Raw genomic sequence first — 27293 nt, 5'->3', positions numbered from 1 at the left:
CACGCCCTCGCTCTTTTCCAGATGTATATGGAACTCATTACTCGACTTGTTAGAAAATTGTGAAATTTTCAATAGAAATTAAATAATTTTATTACAAAAAAAAATATAAATGTCATAATGTTCTCTTCAGATAATGATTGAATAATTATTAAAAGCGATTAAAAGACTTTCCACAAATATCAAAAAGATTCTTTAAAATAATCAATACATTTATTGCCGGTATAATTTAAAAATACCAAAAATTATTTATTAACACCGAATTATGATATTTATCAACTTATCAATTTGAGTTTGGAATGAAAATCAAGTTTATAGATAAATCTGATAATTTTGAGAAATTACCAACCTCTTTTCACTTATTCTTGCGTTTATAAGATCGATTATAAAATCTTAAAAACGGCTTACAGGAATTTAATTGTCACTGAAATTAGTTGGTTTCCATTGTTACATAACTAGTTAAATATATTTTTAGCTTTGCACTTCAATAATTACTCGGAAGCAGTGAATTGCCGTGAAAATGGTTCTCGTCTGACAATGAGCTGACGAAGCGACACGTCACTTCTCTCGCTAAATTTAGTGCGGCGAAACAAGAGCTTCAGGGCGAAAAGAACTATTCCAGAGCGGAAATGTAGCGTCCTGCATAGTTAATAATGATGTTTGATGAAAGGGCGAAGGTTGGCGGGAAGAGCGGTCGGGTCTTTTGTGCGCTGCAGACGGATGCTGAGAGCGAAATCCTTTTGATCATCTCCTCTCCATTCGCATGTGCAATTTTGTGAGAGAAAGGTCGAGCGAAAAGCGTTGCAAAAAATAAGTCTCCAAGTCGAGAGTTTGCGAAATCAAATCTTTGCACAATATATGCGAGAGGTACTTCAATTACGGCGAGGGAAAAATAATAAAAAGATGAAATCTTCTTTGCTTCCTTATTAGGTAACGAAGGAAAATAATTATATACTTCTCTGGTGATAACAAAAACTACGGCCAATTAGGGTAGTTATTAAAATAATTATTTGATGACTTCTGCAAAAAGATCAACGAAAAAAAATATCCGTAAACCCGTTTTCCGCAAAATGTGTGTTTGGGGACTTGAATTCCACAAGGAATAACGCAAGCTTTTAACTCGAAGTGACATTCGTGGTTCATCCCTGCTCCTCCACGGCGAATCCAGAACATTTATATTTTCATGCGATTGTTCGTGCGCGCGGCAAAGTGTTTGTTTTTTTATCATTCAACTCTATTCCGTTAGGAATTTTAGTGGCAGCTGAAAAAAATGACGTCTTGCACTCTGGGAGATTAAACAATTCAGGAAAGTGGATGCGAGAGAGACAAGTGAAAGAGCAAGCGACCAAAATAGCAGCGCGAGATTGGAACCTGGTGGCGTGGAAAATAATTTGGCCCTGTGTGAAATGAGTGGAAACAGAGCTCTTGTAAATAGAAGTCAATTAAAAGTTACAAAGACACGTTTTTATCCTAATCAAATATGAATTAATTTAAATTATGTAATCACACAAGCATAAAAATAAGTAAATAATATCGACCAAAAGCATCAGGTATATATTTAGGTCTTCAATTATTCTTTCTTATTCAAATTAAACCTTTACAACAACGGTGGCTAAATTTTCTAATTATTTATCAATAGTTGCCAAAAATAGACTCAAATAAAAGACCTGATTTAACTTGTGCTAATATGGAGTCCCTACCATCTTTAAATAAAAAATAATTAATAATAATAATAAAACAGAAAAAACAAATTAAAAAGTCAATTTAATTTGCGAGATTTCCAATTAAAATTCTTGGTTTTTATCATAAATTGAAACACAAAAATTATCCCTTTAAAATTGGATCAATCAGGCTGAAAATTTCGAAAATGATTTTTTTTTATTTAATTCGCTATTTAAAAAGCGAGATGCCAAATTTTAACTGTTCATGTAGCAAACTTTAATTGCAATGTTGACCTTGGCCCAGGGCAGCCCAGGGGTGCCGAGAGCCCCGCCGGCAACAGTTTGTTGCGCTCTCTCACGTGCTGTTCGTGGCAATCGATTGAGGAGGAGTGCGCCCGGCGGGCAGGCAACCCGCTCACCACCACGGTGCCCGCCGCTGCATAACTCGCAGGGGCCGAGAGGAGGGCTCATCTCTCGCTGGCTGCATCGCGCTTATCTTCGCATCTTTCTGCCCGGACGCTAAATCTCCCACCCGCACGAAGCGGCCGGCCGGTAAAGTGATCCCGACCCACCGACCGCACACTTCATTGTTTTGCACCAAATTGCCGGCTCACTTGCCGGCCACGATTCCCGTCTGCTCAACGAAACGTTGCCAAAAAGTGGTGTCCGAATTATTTCCTTCTATTTCTTCTTCTGTAATAGGGGGGATTTTGACTCACGATTTCTTATGATAATTTTCTTATAAATTAACTTTATGAGCAATAAATTTTTAAATCAACATTACGGAATAATAAATAATGGGAATAATTCATTTTATTGCATTTAATAATTGCTTTGTTTGCAAGAAAAGTTTTATTTTTAAAGCATAAGCGTAGAATTTGCTATTATTTACCTTAAATAATAGCAGAATATCTTATTATGTTAATAAATTTTCTATTGATATTAATTAAAGAACGATATAATACATATAAACTATATTTTAGTATCATAGATAAATTTAATGAAAAATATTGGAGATTATGTTAGTTGGATATTTAATTGTCTCAATGCATTCTTCAAAAGCATGATTATAATTATTTTGTAGTTTTTTTTTCACATTAATTAATTTAAAATTGAATTTATTTAAAAAAAAAAATCTTCACCACTCGGTCAAATATTAAAATCAATTTTCGATTAAAGTTTGAAAATTGAGAAGGATCAGTGAGGAAAATGGGTTTTCTAGATACCTTGAGTCCTTGATCCAATATCAGTCCCGTTTCTAAATCGTTTGAATCTGCACAACGTAAATATATCTTGGCAAACGGTCTCGCCTTCTCATTATACGAGTAATCCTTTCGGGGAAAAAACGTGCTGGAAAGAGAAAGGCCGCTTGCTGCACGAAATTACATAAAAAAAAACGAGATTGGAAACTCGGTGGTGGGCGAAATCGAAACTTAATTGAATGGTAAATAATCAAAGAAGTGCAGTAATTAAAAGCGTAATCCGCACCGGCGCGCACGCCAGCCACTTAATTAGAAGAGCAGAACGTGTGCTGGCTCGGTGGAAAATTCGCAAGCCCTGCCAACCACTCTGCTGCGAGGGAGGGCTAAAGGGAAGTGCCGCCGAGGTGAAACATTTTTCAAGCTTCCTTCCTCACGTCGAGACCCCATCACAGCTTTTATGGGGTGTGCATGTCTTTCACCAGGGAGGTGATCACACTTTTAAAGAGGATGTGACCTGCCGATTGAAATGAATCCAGCCCCGTGCGCTTTTATTGCATGTGGGTCAATGAGAATCAATTCTCGCGTATTCCGTAATCTCTACCCCGGCCTGGATGCTGCACAGGGAGAAAAATGAGAGCCGCCACTATTTTTCATCTATTTTTACTTCCCACCAATATAATTTTAATTATTCATGTGTATAAAATTTCCAAACAATTTTGATTGTTATCTTTCCAAATTGAAAAATACCAAATTAATAAGGATAAGTTTTCAATTTTCAACTAAATTTGATAATTTTTAAGAGATAAACAATTAAAATATTTAATTTTGCTTTTTATTTTAGTATGGTAAGTAATTTATATTTTATATGTACGCATTTTATTGTTAGAACAAAATAATTGATTAAATTAAAAGCTTTGTGAATTAATTTGAATAGCTTTCTACTATCTCAAGAGGTTGAATCCATGTCTTTTTAAGCAAGACCGCATTCGTAAAGAGGGTTTTAAATAATTAAGAACGGTAAATGAGAGCCAAATGCGGCAAATGCGCCACCGGCAGTGCAACATGAATTTTGCTTGTTTGTTTTCCAACACAACACGCGAGTGCGAGATTAAATATTTCACCGTATGTTCTCGCCGTAGGCGTGTGGGAATGCAGCAAATCAAGCCGAGGGTAATCTCCGGCGCTAACGTGATTTTCATACGGATTGTTCTCGTTTCCATCCGCATTCGTGGAAAGCAACAGCTGATTAACTTTATGTACTATGGCTCAATTATGCATGCAGAGGAGAAATAAATAAATCCGCACAAAATCCAATTAAAATAATGAATAAAATGTCAGTTCCGTCACACACCAAACGCTTGTTTTTTTTTTTCAATTGCGGAAATCTAATGTTAATAAATTATAACATCATAAATTAATTTAATATACCATCGGAGGAAAAATTTAAACTGTCAGTTGAATTATTACAATTTTATTTGTGCAAGAAATTGTACTTTAGTTTGCAAAATAAAGAACAAAAAATAATAATTTCAAAGGTAAATAATTATTAATAATTTACAAGACAAAGTATTGATAAAACCAAGAAATTAAATATAAAAAAAAACAGGTCTGAGGAAAATTTAAGAACTAAAAGAAATCTTAGCAATTAAAAGTTGAGATTTTTTCTATTATGCAAAATAGTTATGTTATTTCCATAAAAGAGAAAACAAAAGCTAACAGAGGTTCACAGTTGACTGAAAAAAACGACCAGAATCTTTATAAAATTTTTCCGGAGATATTAAAAGTTAATAGATGAATTTATAGAATTATTTATTGTTTCTAAGGCAATATTTTATAGTTAAATTTTCTGAAAGAAGCTGCTAGGTAAACAAAATCTAAAATGATAGCTTTGTGAGAGAAATAACTTATAATTTTAAAATTTTCGGACACATTTTATAATATAATTAATTTTTTGTTGTACTGAATAATTTATCTCCAATTAAATAACATTAAAATCGTTAAGCAAATGAGCTGTCGATTTTCTTTTTTATTCGCGAATAATTGAATGAAAAAATCAATTTTTTTGCGCGCGTGCAGCGATCGTGGTCGCACTTCCAATCTTGTTGATGAGTCGGACCTGTGGATCACCCAGAGTTACTGATGGAAATTTAATTAGGCGCAGACCAGCGAGGGCATCAGCAACGAGGGTCACGTGTTTGTTGTGTATTCTCGGCGCGACGCAAGAACAGTCGTTGATTAAAGAGAGACGCGGGGCCGATTTTCTTTTATTCTCTGAGAACGGGCAGGTAGTCCCAATTAGAGGGAAAGGTCTCTCTCCATATTAAACCGTCATAATTGTGCGAGGAAAAAGTGTGAGCCTTTTCCAAAACGAGCTCGCCACCTGCTCTCTTGTGTCCTAAGCTGCAATTGCTGCTGCATTCAATGAACGTAGACACACTGCAACGAGACCTTTATTACTTCTTGTGTGTGGGCATAATAGTGTGGCCCTCAGCAGCTCCCGCGACCTCAGCAGTGGCGTCGCCGGTGGGCATATTTTGGAAGAGCGCAACACAACTTTTCTAGCAATGCTTCATTAAAGAGCGAAAAAGCAGTTTCTCTCTGAATATTTAATTAAACTTTTTTTAATAATAATTTCTCTGAAAGCATTTTTTGTAAATTTTCATTTTGTGAAAAATCATTTTCATTTAATACTGATCAAAATATAACTATCTTTTTTTTGCAAATATTTCAAATAAATGAATTAGTAAAAAATTAATTTTATAATTTTTATCAACATCAATTTTTTCTGCTATTTCTTTTTGCTATGTATTTTTATTTTTTATTTTTGAAAGAAATAATAAACACAAAATATAATTCCTTCCCCTTCCTCTCAAACATTATTTTACATCTCCTGCTAATTGTAAAAAGATCTGTCAGTGACGCCCCTGCAATAAACAAACAATTGCCCAGCTTGCTGCTGGTGAGCACAGAATTCTGTCTCCGAATAGCAGCGTTGCACTTTATTTATAAGCACAATTTTCCTGATGTAAGTGTGGCTGCACAAGAAGCTTTCATGCATACAGATAACTGCATCTCGCGGCGCCATATTAGGGAAAAGAGCGTCGCGACCAGTTTGCGGCAACACACACGTGGAGTTGAGAGAATGTTCTATTAATGTAACATACTAGCTGTTAGATCATTTGATTATTGCAGTGCACACAAAGAAGTGAATTGGTCATGCGATGAATGCTTTCAATGCTGCACTAAAAGCATACGGAGTGCATTCTAATTGTTTGTACTCTGCGAAACGGTTAATGTAGAAGTTGCAATCTTGATTAAATTGAAAATTATGTATCTTGGCATCATGGAGGGAGGAAGATAAATAAGAAATTAGTTGAATAAAAAGATGGGCCGCAGTGATATTTTTTTAATTTAATTTTATCACTTCACGAAGAAAATTATTATTTTTTTCCTTTTTTTACATCTTATCGAGTAAATGTTTATTAACGTTTTGTAACATTGGAGTTCAAAGTTTAGCAAAAAAATTAATTTCTAGGAAGATGGGAAAGCAAATTTATATAGAATTCTTATTATTATTTATCATAGAGCCCCGTGCAATAATATTTATTTATCTTTTCCTCAAAAGTTTCACTGAATATCTAGCCACAACGGGTTCTTATTTTGGGCAAAAAGATCCACAGGCCATTTTTTATTTCACAAAGAGAAAGAGGCAGAAAAATGAATAATGCAAGCAAAAGGGCGCATCAGCCTCGTGCAAAAATCATTTCATTTATTTCTATCAAGAGACTGCGCGAGCTTTACGGGGTCCACTCCATCACACTCGGATAAATACGCCTTCGCTCTCTCTTCTTTCTTCCCACGCAAGTCATTTTAACCGGGCGCCAGACAAAGGCATTTTTCGCGTGCCTTTCCAACACTCCACTCGCTAAAATTACACACCAGCCAGGAATGACTGGCAGCTGATTAAAGACAGAGTGAGCGGCCCTTAATAAAATTCCTTGGTGTTTTTGTTGTCTTTTGTAAGCACAATAAGCTTGATAAAAACCATTCTAAATATTTAAAATATTTAAGTGCTTTTTTTATTACAAAGTAAGTAGTGTTGGTAAAAATATCTTCGTTCTTCAATTTTTTACTCTCAAAAATAATGCGAATCTTTTTACGGAAAGCTTTTTAGAAAGTTTATTTTTATTCTCTTATAATTTTCAGTCTCATTTTTTCGCATCCTAGAAATTTTAAGAATTGATTTGGTTTCGGATTCAAAATTTTGTTTGCCCATATTTTCCATCTATTTAAAAGAGGCGGATCGGTAATTTTTTTTTTTTATCTCAGAAGATTTTATCAAAATTTTTGCTTTTGGGGCCAGCCTTTCAAACAATGCAATATTATTCCTCACAACAATTGAATATTTTTAAATCTGTAAAATGGTTACATTAATTGGACAAATAATCAACAATAATTTTTGAATATTTTGATGTTCACGCATGTTTTATTAACTAAACATGATGATAATTAATTTGCATAGGTTAAACGGGTTAAACGGTAATGAATTTAATGTTCAAAGTACAAGTCAGGAATGAGACTCGGAACTTGGTGAATAAGTGATTTGGTAAATTTAATGGTAAAGTTAAATTAAAAGAAATATTAAAAATTTCTCAAAATTAAACGCAAAAGAAAAATTATAATAATTAAAACAAATCCATACAATAATAAAAGATAATTTTGTTCCAAAAAAGACGTAATTTTTTTGTCATCATTGATTTTTCACGGCCCATTTTACTCTCACAATCAGGAATGTGCCTCATTTCCAGTTCCAAGTCACAGAGAAGGAAACAGTCTGGAAGTAAGTGATCGGAAAGAAGTTTGACGACGCGAGAGTGAAATTGGTTTTCGCCTCTGACAAATAATAATAACAACGCAGAGCTCTATATAGTAATAAAACGCCAAGGCAACGTGTGCATTCTGCCGAGCAGTGACAATAACGGCCCGCGCAAATCTGCGGAATAAAGCCTTTGTTTCGTTCTCTCTACTTTTTTTCCTTTTCATTCGTCCCGCGCGTTTGTTTGTTTTTATTTATCAGCGGATGCTGATCAACAAGTTGCGCGCCCCTCCAGCTTTTGTCTCGCTCGCTCGCCTCAATTAAATAATATGCAATTTTGCGAAGGGCTCTGTTGCCGACGTTCGCCACAATGGTCTCGTTATTCTGCATTTTGTCGTCGACAAGCGCTTGTTTGGAAACAAAGAGAGAGATTATTTTATATTGGCAGAATTGACAGCGGCCAATATTCTGCTATGAGCAATAGAAATCTCTCTTTCCCCCTATATCTTTGCTGAAAACGCAGATTTAGTTGAACAATCGATCAAATCGCTTCGGGTCACACTTGACGAGATAAATCTTCCAATATAAATTAAATAACGAATCATCCGAAATTTTCAGAAATGAAAGATTTTACTCAGAAACAAAATGAATATTAAGGCGCAGAATAAAAATTTAAATTTATTCAAAAAAAAAAAATCAGAATATTGTTTTTTTTTCAACAAGGAGAAAGCCCGTTTTCTTCAATTCTATAAAAACATTGTTGAGAAATGCTTGAATAAATTTATTCTTAACAATATGGCATAATTAAATCAAGAATTTAGAACTATTTGGTTTAAATTTCAATATTCTTACAATAATCTCAAAAATTGGTTTAAATAAAGAATAAAGAGAATGTGATGCATTAATAAACATGATTGGAAACTATATTGTTGTGAATTCCTTAAAAAATTTATAGATAATCAATTTTAATAACTCTTTGAATTAAGTCAGGAATAAGTTTTGCCAAATTTGAGCAAACTCTTAAGCTGCTTATTTGGCTCATCTACATATTTACGAGGGTGATAACATAAACTTAGAACATAATCTATTACAGAAGTAGGGCTTATAATTTTGCATCAAAACTTGCTTCGGGAGAGTGGAGTTGCATGAAAACTTTTAGAAGCTTCTCAAGAGTGAATTTTTGAGCTCATGAGATGAAACACTCAATTTTAGCTATCCACTCTTGTTTCAACTTAAATAAAGATTTATTAAAAAGTTTTAGATCACAAAAAAGTGAGATACGTTCAACATTAGTGCAGATCAAAGTTTTTAAAAGCTCATTTTTTAAGGAAACTTGATTTAATGTATACATTTATAAACATATGAATAATATTGTAATTTGCACAATAACATTTTTCATTTTCACCAATTTTAAAATATTGTAGTTATAAATGACAAAAACTTAAATTTATTTCACCTGTCTTTGCTGCTGGAGTATGAAAAGTTAAGCTCAATGTCTGCAAACTTTAAATATTGAGAAAATATCACTATCTATATAAAAATTGAATGATTTGAATGCAAACTTTTATATTTGAACCCTTCATATTTTCGACGGAATTTTCTACCAAAGCTCTCTGCAACGCAAACCAATCTTGGAACTTTCGCCCTCTTGAGCAGGCGGCTCGATTTCCTCACGGGCAAGATGCGCATCACCAACCAACTTTTCGCCCTTCAAGTAACACATCACAGTTTGCACGCGAAATGCGAGCCCTGCCAAGCCGTCGAGTGGGCATCATTGAATTCGATATCTCGCCGCAGAGTGCAAGATTGAGCAGGGAATCTCTCGCATATATTTTTTCCCTCTATGTATGTATCCGTTGATCCGGCTCTCTGCGCGCCGAAATGCATCATATATCTCAATTTCCCTCTCTCCTGTATTTGCACGAGGATATCCCGAAGTTGGCAAAAGTTTTGCTGATCCCTCTCTCTGGTCGGTTTTGTTATGTTGACCCAGAGCGGCGCCGACGGCGCTTATTTTATATATTCTTACACTCCGCCTGTCACACACTTAACTGTCGCCGAGAGGAAAAATCACCTGATCGAGATACACGTCCGCAGGGGTGGTTTTTTTTCCCTGCTCGGTTTGTCTCACGCGCGCGACAAACTTTTTTATGGCGGGCCAGATTTTTGTCCGTTCGTGAGTATAATACGTTCGGTGTCTTTATTTTCGCCGTCGCCACTCTCCAAAATTGGCCAAACTTAAGTTGTAAAAAGTGAAACGACTCTGCGCGTAGCATTCAAGACGCTAATAACTTGATGAAACGCGTTGCGTTTAATTTGATGGCCTCCTCCAAAGGAGGAAAAGAGAGGACGTTACATTTTCCAAAAAAATTATATTGATGGCGTTTCTTCAGAAAGGCGAGGAGGAAAGAGATGCTGTTATTATCTTTAATAAATTGCTTGTTGATGGGCTTCTGATGAAAAGGGCGAAACGAGATTCGAGATTCTTTCATCTCTAAATAAAATTTTAAGTGGATTATTGCTTGCTCAAACAAGCAGATTTTGTTGCAATGAGTGGACAAAATTAATTCAAGGTCTCTTGGTCCGTTAAAATAATATTTTTTTACAGCTTATTATCTTTAAAACAATAATTTAAATAAAAAAAAATTAGAACTCACGAAATACAATAATAGCTTTGAGAAAATAAAATTGTGGCAAATCTTTAATAGCTAAATTTATAAAAATTATGCAGCTCTCGATCGGAACAAAAAATATACAATTTACTAAAAAAGCATTCTAAAGTATTACAATTTAAACATACATTTTTGGTGAATAATTTAACTTAAAAAATGTAGCTCTTCAAACACGCTCTTCCATTTTTTTTTATAAATAAATTTTAAGACGAAATTACTTTTAAACACAATATAATTATTTTATCTTTAAAACCACAGACTACATTTTTCATCTTGACTATATCTTGCAGCCTCAAAATATCTTTTTCAAGCTTAATTTTATCAAACTTTTTAGGACATGCATATTTAGCGTTTGAAAATTTTAGAGTTTTGTTGGATTACTATTGCTGCCATCTATTACGAAGAAAGGGGAAACAAATTATTTCATTAGGAAATGGTTCCACCAAGATACGATATATAAATTATTAAAATTTGGCTGAAACCGTGAAAATGAAAGATATAATTGTAGTTTGTTTTTATCAAATAAATTTTCAGTATTATTTTATATAAATATTGGGGATATTCACGTGCTAGCTTAGCACGTGAATATCCTCCATTAATTAATTGAAACAGAGGAGAAATGTGCTCATTTCACGTGTTCTCTGTATTTTCAATAGGCTGATAATGAGCGTTTCCTCTCTGACAGTGAAGATACCTCTGGCGTACTAAGCGGCTTTATTGATTAGACACGTCGAGTTAGCGTCGAGGAGTGGTTGTGTGTGCGAGTGAAATAACTAATTTATCGGTGGTGCCGAACTTTGCTCAAGTTTTCGCACCTGGCCAATCAATCAGCCCGAGCACCTCCGGCGGTGCCGCACATCGATTCTCCTCTAGGAAGGAAGACGTTTTGGACGCATCCCAGCAAAAAACGTGGCCTGTTTCAGTGGCAGCCGCACCTAATCAGACTGGAAAAGTCCGGCCAGCCGGAAAATAAAATAAACAGCAGCTTGCCTTTTGCGGCCCGGTTCTTTATCCAGACGGAGCAGATGAACAAGAAAAGCAGGTTGGCGCCAAAAAAGTTGGCCGCCGCGATAAAGAAATAAAGAATCGCTTGCCAAAGAGCTACACCTCGCATAGTGCAGCAAATCTCCCCGTTATTGATCTGTGATGTGTGTTTTACTATTTTCCTCAAGCAGGAAAGGAGGATAAATAAATACACAACCCTATTGACCATTGTGCACATCTATTCAAGATTTATAGATGGCAAACTCCACGGCTCGCCTCGTTCCTCTGTTAAAAAACAAAAGAAGAGAGCGATGGTTTTCAGAATGAAAACAATTTACTCCGCATTAATTATGTGCAATTTAAAATACAAAACGCAAGGCTTTAATTAAGAATATTAAAAGAAAAATAGTTAAATTTTTTTTAAATTGAAAAATTCATTTATTTTAATAGGAATTTTTTTTAAATCTAAAATTAGTGACAAAACTTCACAATAATTACGTGATATTCCTAATTTTTCATGATTTTAAATTTTATCTTTCAATTCAATTTTGACGTAAGATATACTATTTATCTGAATCAAGAATGTATCAATTCTAAATTGTTTTTTTAAATTAATTTTCCATGCTATTTATTGTAATTGCAAACATTCCTGGAATCTCTGCAAATCTGTATTAAATATCTCGGTCGGGGAGTTGACGCATAATGATAATTGGCCATTGTGTCAACACAAATACGATGTACAGAAGAGTATTGAGTTCCTCTCGGTTGTAATTTATCATTATCAAAGCGGTACGTGCGTGTTCGTGGCAGAGCCCTGGCTATGCGAGCGGTGCGCACGTCACATATTTTGACAAGTGTATCAGCAGCGACTGTGCTCTCGCGTACATTACACAGCGGACACATGCCACAAACAGACAAACTTGATTTTCGAACAGCCCCCGCGTGACTCGTTAAATTACAACAACGCCCACGTTGCGTATAATATATTGTCAGCGGCCCCTTGATATGCTTATCGCGCGCGCGCGTGTGCCCAACTCGCGCCTTTTAATGCATGCAAATAAGGCGCGGAATGCTTCATGTTCGGGAAAAAAACGCAGTCGCAGCCCAGGGAAAAAGCAAACGCAGTGGATAATCACCCGCCAGCTAGCAACTGTGACGTCGCCACGCGGCCGAAGCTGTGCAGGTTGCATAGGCATCGATCGCCAGGCGTTATTGTGCCAACTTTGACGTCGTCAGTGACACGAACCCATTCCTAGAGAGATAGCAGAAAGCTTCCTTGATCAGAACGTTTTTTAATAAACTATATTTGAAAAAATCCTTTTCCCAAGAAACTTATTTAAGAATCCAATAAACTAATATCTCAATATTTGTGGCCTAATTTTTTTAATTTTATTCTGCAAAGATAAAAAATTATGAATTATTTAATAGTGAAAATAAGATAAGTGGGGCTCAAGAAGGACATTCATGACTAAATTAGGCTTTAAAAAGGTGGAAAACTTTTGCACGGTAATTATTTGGTTTTTTACATTTTCCTGCATTTATAAAATTGACTGATACTTGAGTATTATGGATAAAAAGTGCAATTAAAATAATTTACATGCTCTCTGGACCACTCTGAACATAATTTTGCAACGAAAATATCAATCAATATATGTCATGAAACTGAAATTGCTTATCATTACCTAATTTTACTTACAAAAAAATATGAGATAATATTCAAAGCATCTAATGAATTTAAAAAGGTCATTGTTTCATCTCGCGTTTTTTTTCCACGCGAGCCACAAACAAATGATGTACGCACACAGGGGATGCAAATAACGAGCCAAAAATAGCCTCGCCGCTTTTCCGGCTGTCGATTTTACTGCGAGCGCAGGAGGCGATTCTGCTCGGCGAGGTGGAGAGGCGTGTTTCGCCAATCGGCTGCATCTGGGGCTGAAGTGCGAATTTAGGGCCGGCTGGGGATTTGTCATTAGCCGAGGAACACACCTGTTGTTTCCGAGGCCGTAAAGTGGTTTCGGCCGGAAGGGATTAGCCCCCCACTGCATGCCAGCAAAACAAGAACCAACAAAACATATTTCCAAACTTTTGAAAAGTGCACACAATGTGCTGGACAAAGAAGGAAATTCTGACTAAACTGTTTTTGTCGTTAATATGATATTCAGTGACTTGTCTTGATTGATAGAATTAAAAGTTACGATAAGAGACTATTTTATAGAATTCCTTTAAGAATGATTACAGAAATAACATATTAAAACCGCGTATTTTTAATCAATATACCTTGTAATGAAAGGTTGCTGAGTTATTAGAGAATTAAATACAAATCGAGGCCAAGTAACATTTTCTGCAGAGACGAAGAGTTCTACATTGCAAATAATCAGGAGACTCTCTTCACTTGTTTGTTGGAGATGTCAATCAGTAAACTAGTTTGATTCCGTAACTTGATAGATATTGATCAATGCTCTGATTGACAATCTTGGGTGGTAAAAGGTAAAGAATATTCATTTTCAAATAAACGTCATCTAATTCTAGAGAGCCATTCACTGAAAACATAAATCACAATGGATCAAGCCAAAAGTTGACTATAATTTCAATTTGCCCGATTCACAAGAAAGGCGAATTAGAGTTGAGTTAAAAAATGAAAGTGCTGCGAAAGTGCAAATTAACAGCTCCATTATTCACTTCGACATTGAAGAGCTTCGAGAATTGATCATAATCACATCTCAAGGCAGATACGGAGAATTTCATTTTCGTCGAAGTCTTGCTTCATTTGGTTAAACCCCGGGTCTCGCGATCCGAACCCCCACCCCCTCTGGCGCACAATCAAGCTTGAATCAACATTTTCATCCCGGCAGATTGCGCGATTTCCCCGGCTAAGACGACGCGAGGAATTATATTCAAATCCGACGACGCCTGCCTCTCAGCCCGGCTCTCCCGTCCCACTCGTGACGTCCTCACCATGCATTCGATTTCATCTTAATTGGGATGGTGCCTGGGATGTATTTCAAAAATTCACTCTGGTGAAGGTAAAGATAAAATTTTCTTAATGGTTTTTGTATGTTGTTATCTTTTTTAAATTATGTTTGATACTTTTATTAGGGATACTGGATATACGTATTAAAATTAAATTCATATAAATTTATCAATCAATAGCATGACATATTAAATATAATTATTGCTATACTTTACAACTATAAGATTAAATTAAAGTAAATTTATCTACAATTTAGTTGTTATTTAATTAAGCTAAGCAAATAAGAAGAGAATAGGCGTAAAAATTATTATAGGAATTAATTAATAACTAATTTTTTTCTCTCATTGAAAAAAATATATTTTCCTTGAATTTAAAAATATAGGATTTATTTTTTACTGCCATGCTGTTTTTTTCCAATGTCTCAAGCATTTTTCCAATCTCTGCTGTTTGCGTTTTATCTAGCCGAAAATTTATTTTAAGTTATAAAAGTGTTATTTTAGGAGTTTCAGGGGCTGCAAATTTGGCATTCAAAAATATCTCCTCATTTTCTCTTTATAAAAGGCTCAGTTCGCAACTTCATATAAAAGTTTTGGTAAGCCGTGAAGGCCTTGGTTGAAACCGATTAATTTCAGACACTTTTTTTCGGCGCACAACCGCAAAACTTTATGAGCTCTCAGGAAAGCAGAAAAAATATATAAAAAGAAGTTTCCAACTAAGCACCTGTCTCCTGTGCGTCTCCTCCTTTTATATATCTGGACGCTAACCAATTGCTGGACGGTTTTATTTTTCGGGACGAGCGTCGCATCCCTCATTTCCCAACGGGGTTGAGATGACGACCGTGCAAGAACTGGCGTCTTTTCTCTCTCCTCCGAGAAGGAGAAGAGCGGATCAAGCGCAAGTACAGCGAGAGAGTTAGGAAATCGAATTTGCCTCTGCCTGGATGGCAGTCACGGCTCGTCCTGATGCAAATAAACAAATTAGACGACACGGGCTGAATTAAAGTTGCTCTTGCAAAGTTTTCGATAAGTTTGTATAAACGCGAGAGCAAGAAAGTCTCTGCTGTGCGCACCAAAAGTGGCAGTTTGCTTTAATTCGGTGCATGTTTATGGCGGCAAGAGTGAAAAGTTGTTCTCGCTCTTTACAAGGGCATGTGCTTACAGCAGAAGTATTTAATTAAATGCCGGACTCTTGAAGACCGCACTTGATTAATTGCACGTTGCGAAAGGTGCAGAAAAAAGGAAAAACCGATTGAGGAAGGTTCGAGATTCGATGATACTTTTTATCCAATCTTCTAGCTTATCAGAAAACTTTCAAAGACTTTTATTGACAGATATTGAGCTGTCAACGATCGTTTTTTATTTCACCAGATTATTAGTTCAGCTCCAAGATAATCAAATTATAATGAAATGATTGTACTTTTCAATTTCAGATACCTACATGATGCGTTCAAGATTGATAGTATTCATATTCGAAAAATTAACCCAAAATTTTTAGGAAATTTATTTTGGACAGATATTTATTGATAGCTCTTAATGAAAGTTTCAATTAGACACAAATTTAAAAATTGAATCCGCTAAAAATCATGAAAATTTGAACATTTTCATCACTTTTATTAAGTTTTATCGAAGACTTTTGGAATTGTTTTCAAACAAAACGCGTTGTTAGCCAAAGCACCGCTAAATCAATTTGAAAAGTTTGCCACGTTCCTTATTGTTATATATTTTTTTAATTAATACTTTAAGAAATATTGAATTTACTTTAAATTTTCTCAGCAATTTTCACTCTTCAGACAAAATAAATATCGAGGATATCGAGCTAGACTGCTTGCTTGACACAAGGAGGCTGAATCAAGACCGTGATGAATTGCACAATTTGTTTCCGATCTACTCGCGATTAATCCTTGTCGAGGGCGCGCTGCTTGTTCCATTTTGTAATAACACTCACTCACACACACAGAGGGCACAAGAAATTAACGATCTAATAATAAATTACGACAGACTCGCTGATGTTAATTGATTGCGGGGGCCTATAATTTAATGCCGCTCGCAAATGAAAAGCATCCGTGCTCATCAAAGCCATTTGACTGTTGAAGCAGTCATTAGCACCTTACGGTTGATTTGTTTGCGTGTGTGTAGAGAAACTAGTAAGCCATCAGGATTATTCATTAAATATTCTTCGAAGATCCGATTAAGTATTTAAACCAATTAAATTGTTTTTGATGCACCAAGTTTCTATTGCAGTTTCAAATAGGTATTGAAATTAACACAACATTTCCACTAATTTATTATAAATTATGTACTTTAACAGTATTATTTATTTGAAAATCTTATATAATTGTAAAAACACACAAAACGTTTAAAGGTTGAGTTTAAAATCATAAAAAATATAATTTTTAATTAAACTATAATAATAATTTAATTTCTTTCAATAATTGAATGTAATCAAGGTATTTATGTATTTGTAACAATTTGGACAAATGAACAATAATAATAATTATTATATAGTTTCCCATTTTGTAAAGAAACTTTAATTCGAATAAATTTTTTCGAAGAAAACTCAGAAAACTCTTTGTACATTATGGTATATAATTGATTGACTAATTTTTACATTATATTTTTCTTGATTGGAATTTTTTTCACATTTATTTTTAAACTCCGTTCTTTTCAAGTTGGTCTCTATTAAATACGTTTTTTATTTTTTAAAGTTATCAGCCACTGAATCTGATGTTACTTTTGCAATTTGAGGAAATTTGTTGTTTTATTTTTTAACTCCAATCTAACCATTTCATACTCGAGTACCCTTCAAAGGTAAAACAGCGGATCCCTTTGAGGCCTGAAAGCAGCGCGAGCCGCCGGCAGCGTGAAATAAGGGCCAATTTGCCAGCGCAGTGACCTGAAAGTGATTCGCGACAAAAATAATATAATGTAAAAAAGCAGCAGAGAGAAGCTGGCGTCGTGTGTTTTTGCGCTCGGCGCCTGCCGCCGATTCGAAAAGGAAGAAACGTGATTTCTGATTTGGCGGCTGTGGTCGGTGAAAAATCCTCGACGACCGCACGTCTTCAGCCAGCGGAGATCAATCAATATGCAGTACACCTCGCTCTGCCAACCCCCACCGCCGCGCTGTTTACCTGACCCAGCCCTGATCTGCGGTTTCTTTCTGCCAACTAAAACCAGGACCACCGCAAATGACACATTCATCGGCCGGTTTTTCTCCGCGTCTCACATAATTTTCGCTCGCGGTGATATTTTCGCCACATAATCCACATAATCGCCACTGGCAGATCCAGCAGAGGTGGAAACTAATTTTATTCAAACTCATTGCTTAGAATCAGCTCAATATCTTTTTCTTTATAAAACAGGAGTAAAATTTATAAGCTCAAATAAAATTAATGTGATTGGAAGGACTTCGGAGCAAAAATTGTGTAGATTAATAAATCATTGTGGATAAATATTTCATTTAACATGAAAATGGTTACTTTTAAAGCCGTCGCTCTCTATACCATTTCAAACTAAATAAAAAATAAAATCATCAAAAAATCACATTATTCCTATCAGACAAATTTAATTTTCTTGACATAATAATTCCTAAATATTCTAAATAATATAAAGAAAGCAAAATTTCAAGGTTTTCATTAATTACAACAAAAAATTTAAATTGTATTAAAGCATAATAAACGTCATTGTTGGAGGGAAATAGGTTTTTTTTGTCTATGTATTTTATTTTTAATTTATTTATTTATTTTTATTTTTTAGAAGTCGAGCAAAGCTAATTGATCAAGAGGGTTTAAAGTCTAAAATTATGAGCTTGTAAGGATTTTTACATTAATAAAATAAATTATAAAATTTAACCATTAGTATTTTACATTTAATCAATGCAACAAGTAGCTCCTTTTAGAAATTAAATTTTTATGGTATTTTACATTTTGTTTTGCAAGAAAATTAGATAGAATTTTATGATGTCATCTTTGTGTTTGCTCGTAAAACTGCATCACCGCAGGGATGCTAGTGATGCAACTCAATTGCTGCTTTTACACGGCGAATTAAAATGCATAAAAATTTACCACTCGCTCTCGGTGGCTCATTTTCATATCAAAAGGGCGCCGAGTGTCATCGTTGCAAAAAGTGCACGAGGTCGCTTTGGAACAAGAGGTGCTTGTTGCTTGTGTGCAATTTATGTTCGCCCGCACAGCAGTGCCGATTATTCAAGCGAGCGCATAGAAAAGCGGTGTGTGCAATTTGCCATGCAGCTGCTTGCTGCGGAAAAAAACGAACCAATGACCATCCGAGCATGCAATAATGTAATAGACGTATTATGGCAAAGGCTTTTAATAGCTGCATACACGCGAGTGTGTAGCCAAGATAAAAAAAAGTAAAAGCGGATGAAATGTTTAATGCATCTCTGCGGATAGCCCACGCAAGTGCCTCCAGTAATTATATGCCGTGGAGGCGGACGGAGATAATCTCTGATTCGAAGAGACGCTTTGATTGATTTTTCCGTCGAAAAAGAGGTTTCGCCGGCAAGATAGATTAATAGGCCGCTTCCGGACGGGAAGAGAGGGAAATGCTTTATTTTTCTCCTCGTGTTTGACTAGATGTCGTTTCGGACGAGCAGGCTGCGACCTTCCTGAACTTGATAGGCTAATTTATTCATGAGAGTTGTACGGTTTCCGAGTTTCAATTTTATACCTTCTTTATTGCAGGGCACGGACGCGTAAAATTAGGGTTAGAAGGAATAAAGTATGTAATCAACTGAAGCTTCGATTGAAAGTTTGTATAAATGATTAATTTTAATAGATTTTCAGAGAGTAAAAAGAATATATTATACTGCATCAAGCTCATTAGTGACGAAGGAAGTGACTAAAGTTAAGTTCTTTCTATAAAACGTTACTCTAAATAAGAAATTTTGAAAATTAGTCCATAAATAAAAACTTAAATTTGGATACTTTCTGACCCATCAAAGTAAAAAATTTTTCCAAATTTACAAATGTGTATCGCTTGAAAACAAATTAATTAACCCTGATTATAATAATGAAATGAATAAAAAAAAATTAATAAGTGACAATTCGAAAGTCCAAATTGATTAAGATCTGTAAGATATTTAAATAAAATTTGTGATAAGCGTTAAAATTTATTTTTTCGTTTAATAATTATGCGCATAATTTTGTGGATGAGTTAATGTATAGGTCAGAGTTGATCAAAATTAGAACCAAATAAAACCAATTTTACAATTAAAAAGAAAGCTTTTTAAAATGAATTTCTCTTATTTTTGCACTCAATGTTTTGACAAAATCTTTGCTAATGGTGGTACCATTGTTTTGATCAAGAATGTTTCCCTTCAATTAAAGTATAATTTTTATTTTAGCAAATAAACAACATACTAATTTTTCTATTTAATAACAAAAAGTGAGAGATCAACTTTAAATTGCACTATTTTATAATTTATATTTGATTTCTTCTTTTTTTTATAAATTTTCCCTAAAATGATTCACTTAACCAAAACCAGTTATTTTACTTTAAAATATTTTAAATATTTAAAAAATAACAATCTACGTGTAATTGTTTCATAATTATTATTTATTTTATCATCAATTTGATTTTCAAAAGAATTTTTTTCAATAAGAAAAAATATGAATGAAAAGAAATTATGTCAAGAAGATTGAGCGACTGAGTGGTGTCACAATTAAACAATGAGATCGCGTATAGTTCACATAGAATATAAAACTCGCCATTCATGCGCTTTTTATATTATAATCAATGTCGCGATCAGCGCGTGAGTGACGTTAATCCCTTTGCGTCGGGTTGGACTGCGCGAATAAAAATGAATGATTTATCGTCGCGCGGCGCGTCGAACTAAAAAAAAAACTCAGTGTTTTACATGCCAGTGGCGTTGATAGCGATCTGCCCGGAGCAGGGAGGTGATCATTGCGCCAGTTATGTCACCAGTGGGTCGCGCGCTAATTAATGCGCGACGAAAAAATTAATTGTGTAAAACACGCGACGCGGTGAATGAATATCGATCAATTTGCAGTGAAAGAGCCGGTAACGAGCAGCGTGGGCTTTCTGCGTTCATTAACGCACTTGTCTCGTTTCAATTATATACATTTGCCCTATATTTATTTGCGTGCACAATGAAACAGTGGCAATTGCAATTACTACCAATAATTAATATACAAATAGCGAGGTTTGCCACAGCTCATCCATTTCCAATTTAATTAATTTAATTTTCACACAACATGATAAATTTCCATTAATTAAAATTTTCATCAGCGTCGTTACGCGCACGAGTTGTGTTATATTAAAATAATCCAAGATTAAATTATGAATTAAAATTTCAATTAACTTAATTGCCGGTCATACGTTATTTGGTTTTGTGACATAACAAAAAAGTAATTAATTAACAAAACCTTCATTTAGACCTTTTGCGGAAAGATAAAAAATTAGTAAAATTAGTTGTGTTTAGGAAATTTCCAAAATTATATTATTTTCATGTTTTATATAATTGAATTTTTGAAAAAAGAAATCAATTAGTTTGAAAGACATTGCATGTTTAACAGCTTGAAAAAAGAAATTGATCAAATTACATCAGCAGCAATTATAATAATGAGTCTAAAAAAAACTTCAAGATTGTTTTTATGTGAAAAATCAGGTTTTGTATAAAAATTTGGTTACTGAGGACAGTGAGAAGTTATTCATTTCAGTTTACACATTCCTAATAAGAAAATATCTAACTGTAATAATTATATTTTGCAAACAGAGAGGTGACGTAGGAATCGGAATTAATCTGTTGAAAGCCGGTGGCTGGGAATGTGTAATCCGAGAGCGAATAACGTTGAGATAATACTCTCTGGCAGACAACACAAAATCTAAATCCGCCCGGATTCGCCATACCGAGTGTCAAGTTTAATTATCCGTCCCGTCAACTCCAACCACAATCGAACTTCCCTTTGCCTATTGAAACGGTTCAAAACAAAGCCTATCGAGGTTTCCACTCAGGAATATGAGAGCTCTACTAATATGCCATGTTTCAATCTAATATTATATTTGACCTCTGGGGAATTGTTATTCGGGGTCGAAATTAAAGGTCAGAAGCGCCCTCCGCCAACGACTGAACGCAAAATTTAATCTTTGCTGCATTTATTTAAATTTATTTAATTTAAAAAAAAAAATGATATTGTTTGTAACTACGAAAAGAAAGCAAAATTGCCATAAAAGTCAATTGAGGTCTATATTTTTATCTTAATAAATTTATTTCTTAATGAATCAAAACCAAAAATTGATAACAGATGCAAAATTGCAATTTTTTACCGTTTATCTGGGAAAAGTGATCGGTTGAGAATTTCCGCGAAAGCATTGAGTGATTTCATTATTGCTCATAAACATTGCATTTTTATGTGCTTCAAATGACGCGAGTGACACAACAACATGAATAAGAAAATAACTCAGTTGGAAGCTGCGCCGAGTTGCGGCAGCGCGCGAGGAAAATAATAAAGATAAATTAACAAGCCGATCCATTTTACATGTAAGGAGATAGGCGCCCTTGCAAAATCATATTAAACGTTTCTTATTTTTATTTTCCATTTTCTTAATGACAGCAGCATGTTGTTGGCAAATACACACTCACAACTCTCTCGTCAGCTGTTACAGTTTTCATTCAATACCACGCTCGGCTGATGCCTGCGTTGATTCGATTTGGCGAACGTGGGAGACAAAGGACCGAATTTTGCATAAGTTCGTTCTCTCGGTGAAGTGCTGATGATTCGAGGACGGAAATAGAATTTCAGCTTGTCTATTACAATTGAATACGCGAGCTAGCAAAATTCACCGGATGCTGGCGATTCTGACAGAATTCGTGAGTTTGCAGAAGTGATGATTTTGCACAAACAAATATTTGAGAACGTTTGACTTTTTCATTTAAAAAAATATTCATAAATTTTTTTTTTAAATTTTAGTAATATTTGCAAGAATGATGTAATTTTTGTAGCTCAATTCATTATTATTGTTTTGATAAAAATAAAATGAATAATTAATTTATTCTATTAACTTAATGAGGAATAAGCTCACTTAACTATTTTTTTTTTTAATTAAGTTACATAAAATTTTGTGATTTCTGTTCCTCAAAAATAACTTTAACTGTAATTTATTCCTCAATAATGTTAGAAATCAGAAGTTAAAAAAAATTTAGCTAAGCTTGTTGCGAAATTAATTTTGGAAGTTACGATTTTAATTTATAATTTTAAACCTATCTAGAATCTAAATTAAAACCTCCCAAGTGAGAAAATTTAATTTTGTGTTGTAATTTACATCTCATTTTACATTTCATCCTGAAATAAATTATTGATTTGCATCATGTCTATTATTGTTAATGAAGTTCTCGCCGCGACAATTTGTCAGCCTTGGAAATGAACAGATCTCGCTTTAGTGAAGTGGACTTTTAACGCGAAGTAAGTAAGTAACTCACTCTCGATGGAAGTCTGATAAATAAATTGAACTTGTCGTCGGCGACATTCGAGTGACAGAATAAGTAGAGAGGTTCGCGTCAATCTGTCGCGGCGACGAGCGTGTCTGTGTGTGAATGTATGTAATTGTCTAATTGCGATAAACGGCGATTGTCGCCCAACAGAACCAGCGGCGCATGCAGGTGAATAAAAATAATGGCAAAATAAATAAATAATATCTCGCTTCACTCACCAGATGTTGATCGTCGCGAGTTTTACTCTCGGCTGCAGCACGGCGCCGCCGCTTCCATATTAGGCCTGATTTTTTCTGCAGCACTGCGTGTTTCGGGGAAACTCCGCGAACCGAAAAGCCGGTCAGAATTAATTTGTCCCTCGCGAAATCACAAACGTGCAATAAGTTCGAGCTTTTGTCTTTTGAGAGCGCATGCCTGCGAATAGGGCTGAAAAATCCGCCGCGGTTTTCTTTCTTTCTTCTTTGCAGCACTGCTGGAGCCGCGAACCATAGCGAGAGTCCCCTCTCTTTATGTGTGACCATAAAAATTGCCCCGGCAATTTATAAAAGCAGCGGTGTCGCACGTATTTATCCTCTCTATGCGCCTTGCTAGGAATTAAAACAAATGAGCTGCTCTTTTGCGGCGCGGCAGAGAAATTTTAATTAACGTCGCGGATTACCATAAATATTGGCTCTGCCTTTTTGCTCTCTTAATTTCGGCGCGCCAGCTTCACCGTCGCCGCCATTTTTTTGCCTCCCCAAATTTACTTTTATTACGCTTGTTTCCAGGCTTAAAACTTTGCGCCAACTCTCTGCTCTCACTATATAAATATACGCTTTCAAGGGTCTCAAAAAGTCGTCCTCTTCTCTCTCCTTTTTGGTAAATACATATTGCCTTTGAAGCCAAAAATGGAAAAACCTCCTCCCATCACCAGATTAATTAGAGCGTGAGAAAATCAGCGGCATTAGCATGAAAAGGCCTGCTTTTTAATTTATTCCGTGTCTCAAATATCAAAGAAATTTTTAGGTTATATAATATTTTGAATCCAGAGTTTTCCCACAGTTTAATATGCATAATTTTTTTTCATTCAATATTTATTTTGAAAGCAACCAAATTATTCCAACGCACAAAGTTTTTTTTTCTTTTTTGGTTTTTTTTTTATGATATACCGGACAAAACGAGTAAAAAACCTAATTAAAAAATATCCGTTTACAATTCAGCTCCTCTTGTAATTTATCTTCATTATTGGTTGTCCACTTTAGAATCGGTTTTTCAGGTGGTAGTACGTGAAGGCGGAAATCGGAGCGCCAGTCGGTTCGTGAGGCAAATCCCCGCATGATGCCGCAATATCCAAATGCGAATACTTGAGTGGGGTGTTTGAACCCAAGCCATGCTGCGCAAATAATTCGCATTTAGCACCAAAATGATTGACAGATAAAAAAATTAATGCCAGCAAAACGTCACAAAATAATCTACACTATCTACGGTTTGCTTTCCTACCTTTTCAAGTCCAGAAGTGATGAGCAGAAAGGCTGCTGGGCCTTGATGTCCCCTTGCAGTCTGACTGGAGGGTTTGTTGTTGCACTGAAGCACATCCTCCACCTCTCCTTTGCCTGAAATAATTTTGCCCTCATATTATCATATTCTTCTTGTTTTAAATTTGACATTTATTATAAATTATGTAATTATTTTCCAACCTCGATGAAATGCGTAGTCTTCACGCCTGATGGTGCTGATTTCGAATGGGTCGCCAATAATTTCCGAGGCACTCTGCAAACTTCTAGCATGACCCTCTTTTCGAGCAACTGCGTTATCCATGCAAATCTGCGAATAATTAATTTACTATCCATCTTTCCTGTTGAGTCTTTAAATGTTATTTTACCGAATAACCTAATCCGACACTCAAACAAGCATGTCCAGTAAGAGTGGCAACAGTCATCAAGTGAGGATTCACCAACTTTTCCTTCACGCACTCTTCTGTGAACTAAACAAAAAATTATTGTTCAATTTTTAATTTCAAAGTTTTATGACTGCACCTGAGTTAGGAGGTCACACATGGCCATTCTGCCCTCAGCATCAGTGTTTCCGATTCTGACCCTGACCCCACTCCTAGCAGTGATGACCTCGTCAGCCACATAACAGTTTTCGCCAACACTGTTCCTCACAACGCCCAACTTGGCTCTCACTTCAATTCCTTTTGGAGCCAAAACACTCAGGGTCTTCAATACAAAATATTAATTATTTTTTAAATTTCATCAAATCAACCAAACCTGCATGAAACCAGCAATGGCCGAAGCACCGCATTTGTCCCTGGACATGCCGGCCATAACTCCTCCAGCCTTAATGTCGGCGCCACCTGTGTCATAGGTCACACCTTTGCCGACGAGGCACAGAGTTTTGTCAATGGGGCCTGCACCTTTGTAAGTTAGGTGGACGATTCGACCCTGATGCCTTTCAATCACTGAAAAAAGTAAAATACTTTCCGTAAATCAAGAGAAATATCAAAGTTTCTAATATATTAAAATTTATAAATGATTACAAATTAAAAACAAACTATTGTAGTTTAATAAAAGAGCTAAAATATTAAAATTTCTTTTCTAAGGAATATGTTAAAAAAATTCTCACCACTAGCAGCACGATTTACAGCTCCGAACAAGGGGTACTTTTTCTCCAACTCTTTTTGATCAGTTTCAACTGAGATCTTAATGTTTTTCGAACCCTCAAAGAGATCAACTAAGTGCTGAGCAAATTTCGGAGGAGCCATTCGCTCTGGATCTCCACCTCCAAGGTCTCGTGCAACAAATCTAATATAAAATCAGAAAAATAACAAAAAATCCAAATGAAATAGATTTATATTTGCCTGCCCTGCTCCATGGCAATGCCCACTTTCAAAAGGTAATCCAAGCGATTCTTGTCTTGGTGCACAACGTAAAGTCCCTGCACCTTTGAAGCTCGACTTTTTACCTCCTCGCGAAGTTGGAGAGGCTGAAGAGAAAAATACAAATGAATTTTTACAGTTTTTCAAAAGTTCGGAGTAACAATATAAATAATAAAATCAATTCATAAAAGAAATTTAGTATTCCCTTGGGTCTCGGCCGGTCTCAACAAGGGTTGCGAGTGAAATCAATTGTTTTGAATAAATATTAAATTCATTTTTGCTTACCACATACAAAGCTTCAAGGACACCCAAAAGGGAGATCAAATCACATTCAGGGTAGTCGGGACTGCTTGGTGGAAGAACCAACACAGGGAACTTGATTCCAGCTTTCAAAGCTCTAAAAATTCTTATGTGAGATGAAACATCTTCAAATTTCCAACTTCTCACCTTTTCACAGCTTTGGCACCAGTTTCAGCAAAGCTCCTAACATCATCAAAATCAGGGTTGAGTGGCCCAGTGGGGGCGTAGACGAGTCTCTTCTGTGGCAGCTGAGTTTTCAGGACGGCACCTTCCGAGTGCAGAGCTTCGTCCACTCCAGCCTGATCCTCAATTGGAGCAAAAAGAGCAGAAGGGAGGCCTGAAGACTTTGCCGTCTCCAATTGTTGGCAGATGAGCAAAATTCCATCACTTGATGGCGCATTGTCAAAATCAGACGCACCAAAAACTGGGCATGGCAGCCTAAATTTTCTCATAAAGCATTAATATTCATTTTTTTCTCTAAATAAATTAATTAGCAAAAATGTAAGATGAAATTCTAATTCAACAAAATTTATGAAAGAATATGAAATCAAATTGAAATTTTTGATTGATAATTTAGTAATTTATCTTTTCTTCGAATATTTTATGCTTGATTTAATTGTTCATATTCTTTAAAAACTAGTTAATGAAAATATTTTTTCATAAATGAAATAATTGATGGATTTAAAAATTAAAAATCTCTCTTATTGAGAGCAATAGAAAACTTAATCTTACGTGTCCGGCTTCATTTTTGACCGTCCAATCACAATTCACACGGTTGATCTGCAAAAAAGTATTACAATAATGCAAAATGTCAACGTGCAGCGAAGCGAAGCGATTTGCTGTGACAAGTTGCAGCAGCTTAGTAGATCCCCAAGTGCAGAGATAAAGGCGCCAAGAACGTCGAGATCAGTAGATAAATAATGAGTCCCGCTGTGTTTCAACAGCAGCTTTCATGTGACTCTGAGTGGGCAGACCAACAAAGTAGATTAGTTTTATCGTCATCTCCTCGTGCCACCACATTTGAGAGAAATCAACTCCCTCTTTCAATGTCAGATAACAGTACAGTTAAATTAGAGCACCGACTTTTGTTCATTTTATGTTACGAATGTATGGGCGTCACGTTTGAAAAAAAAGACCAACGGAATTTTAACGTTCACAGCCAAAAACTAGGACAATTTAAGCCGGATATTGAATTACATTCAAGAAAAAGTTTCAAATTTTGATTTTTGATGGCTTTGAATGCCACATTAAACGAGGAAAGGGCAAAAACTTACCTAAAAATGAGATCGAAAAATTATTTTTGTTTTGGGTTTTGTTGACCAAAAAACCAATTGTCATCCAGGTGGCAGCACGGTTCCTTTTTT

The 27293-nt window shown here is 35.3% G+C and overlaps 2 protein-coding genes across 2 annotated transcripts in view; both read right to left on the bottom strand.

Moving 5' to 3' along the window:
• The window catches only part of LOC132192426 (probable G-protein coupled receptor No9), a 72442-nt gene extending 48756 nt beyond the window's left edge, over positions 1 to 23686 (bottom strand). Inside the window, exon 1 of the mRNA XM_059612389.1 lies at positions 22991 to 23686. The gene's annotated coding sequence lies outside the window, so the exon portion shown is untranslated. The remainder of the gene's footprint in view (positions 1 to 22990) is intronic.
• Positions 23687 to 23862: 176 nt separating this feature from the next.
• LOC132192425 (putative aminopeptidase W07G4.4) lies at positions 23863 to 27289 on the bottom strand. The gene is made up of 12 exons (XM_059612387.1): positions 27204 to 27289; positions 26662 to 26889; positions 26077 to 26367; positions 25915 to 26026; positions 25612 to 25736; positions 25377 to 25555; positions 25022 to 25212; positions 24788 to 24970; positions 24634 to 24735; positions 24449 to 24575; positions 24252 to 24364; positions 23863 to 24144 (listed from the first exon to the last, which is right to left on the bottom strand). Exons 2-12 carry the CDS (start codon positions 26673 to 26675, stop codon positions 24010 to 24012), a joined length of 1572 nt encoding a protein of 523 aa, XP_059468370.1. The 5' UTR covers positions 26676 to 26889; positions 27204 to 27289; the 3' UTR covers positions 23863 to 24009.
• Positions 27290 to 27293: the final 4 nt, after the last annotated feature.

The sequence above is a fragment of the Neocloeon triangulifer genome, unplaced genomic scaffold (genome assembly GCF_031216515.1).
Source record: "Neocloeon triangulifer isolate White Clay Creek 2 clone unplaced genomic scaffold, ASM3121651v1 ptg000003l, whole genome shotgun sequence".
NCBI lineage: Eukaryota > Metazoa > Arthropoda > Insecta > Ephemeroptera > Baetidae > Neocloeon > Neocloeon triangulifer.
The sequence above is the reverse complement of the archived record's forward strand: the minus strand, read 5'-3'. Positions and strand labels throughout refer to the sequence as shown.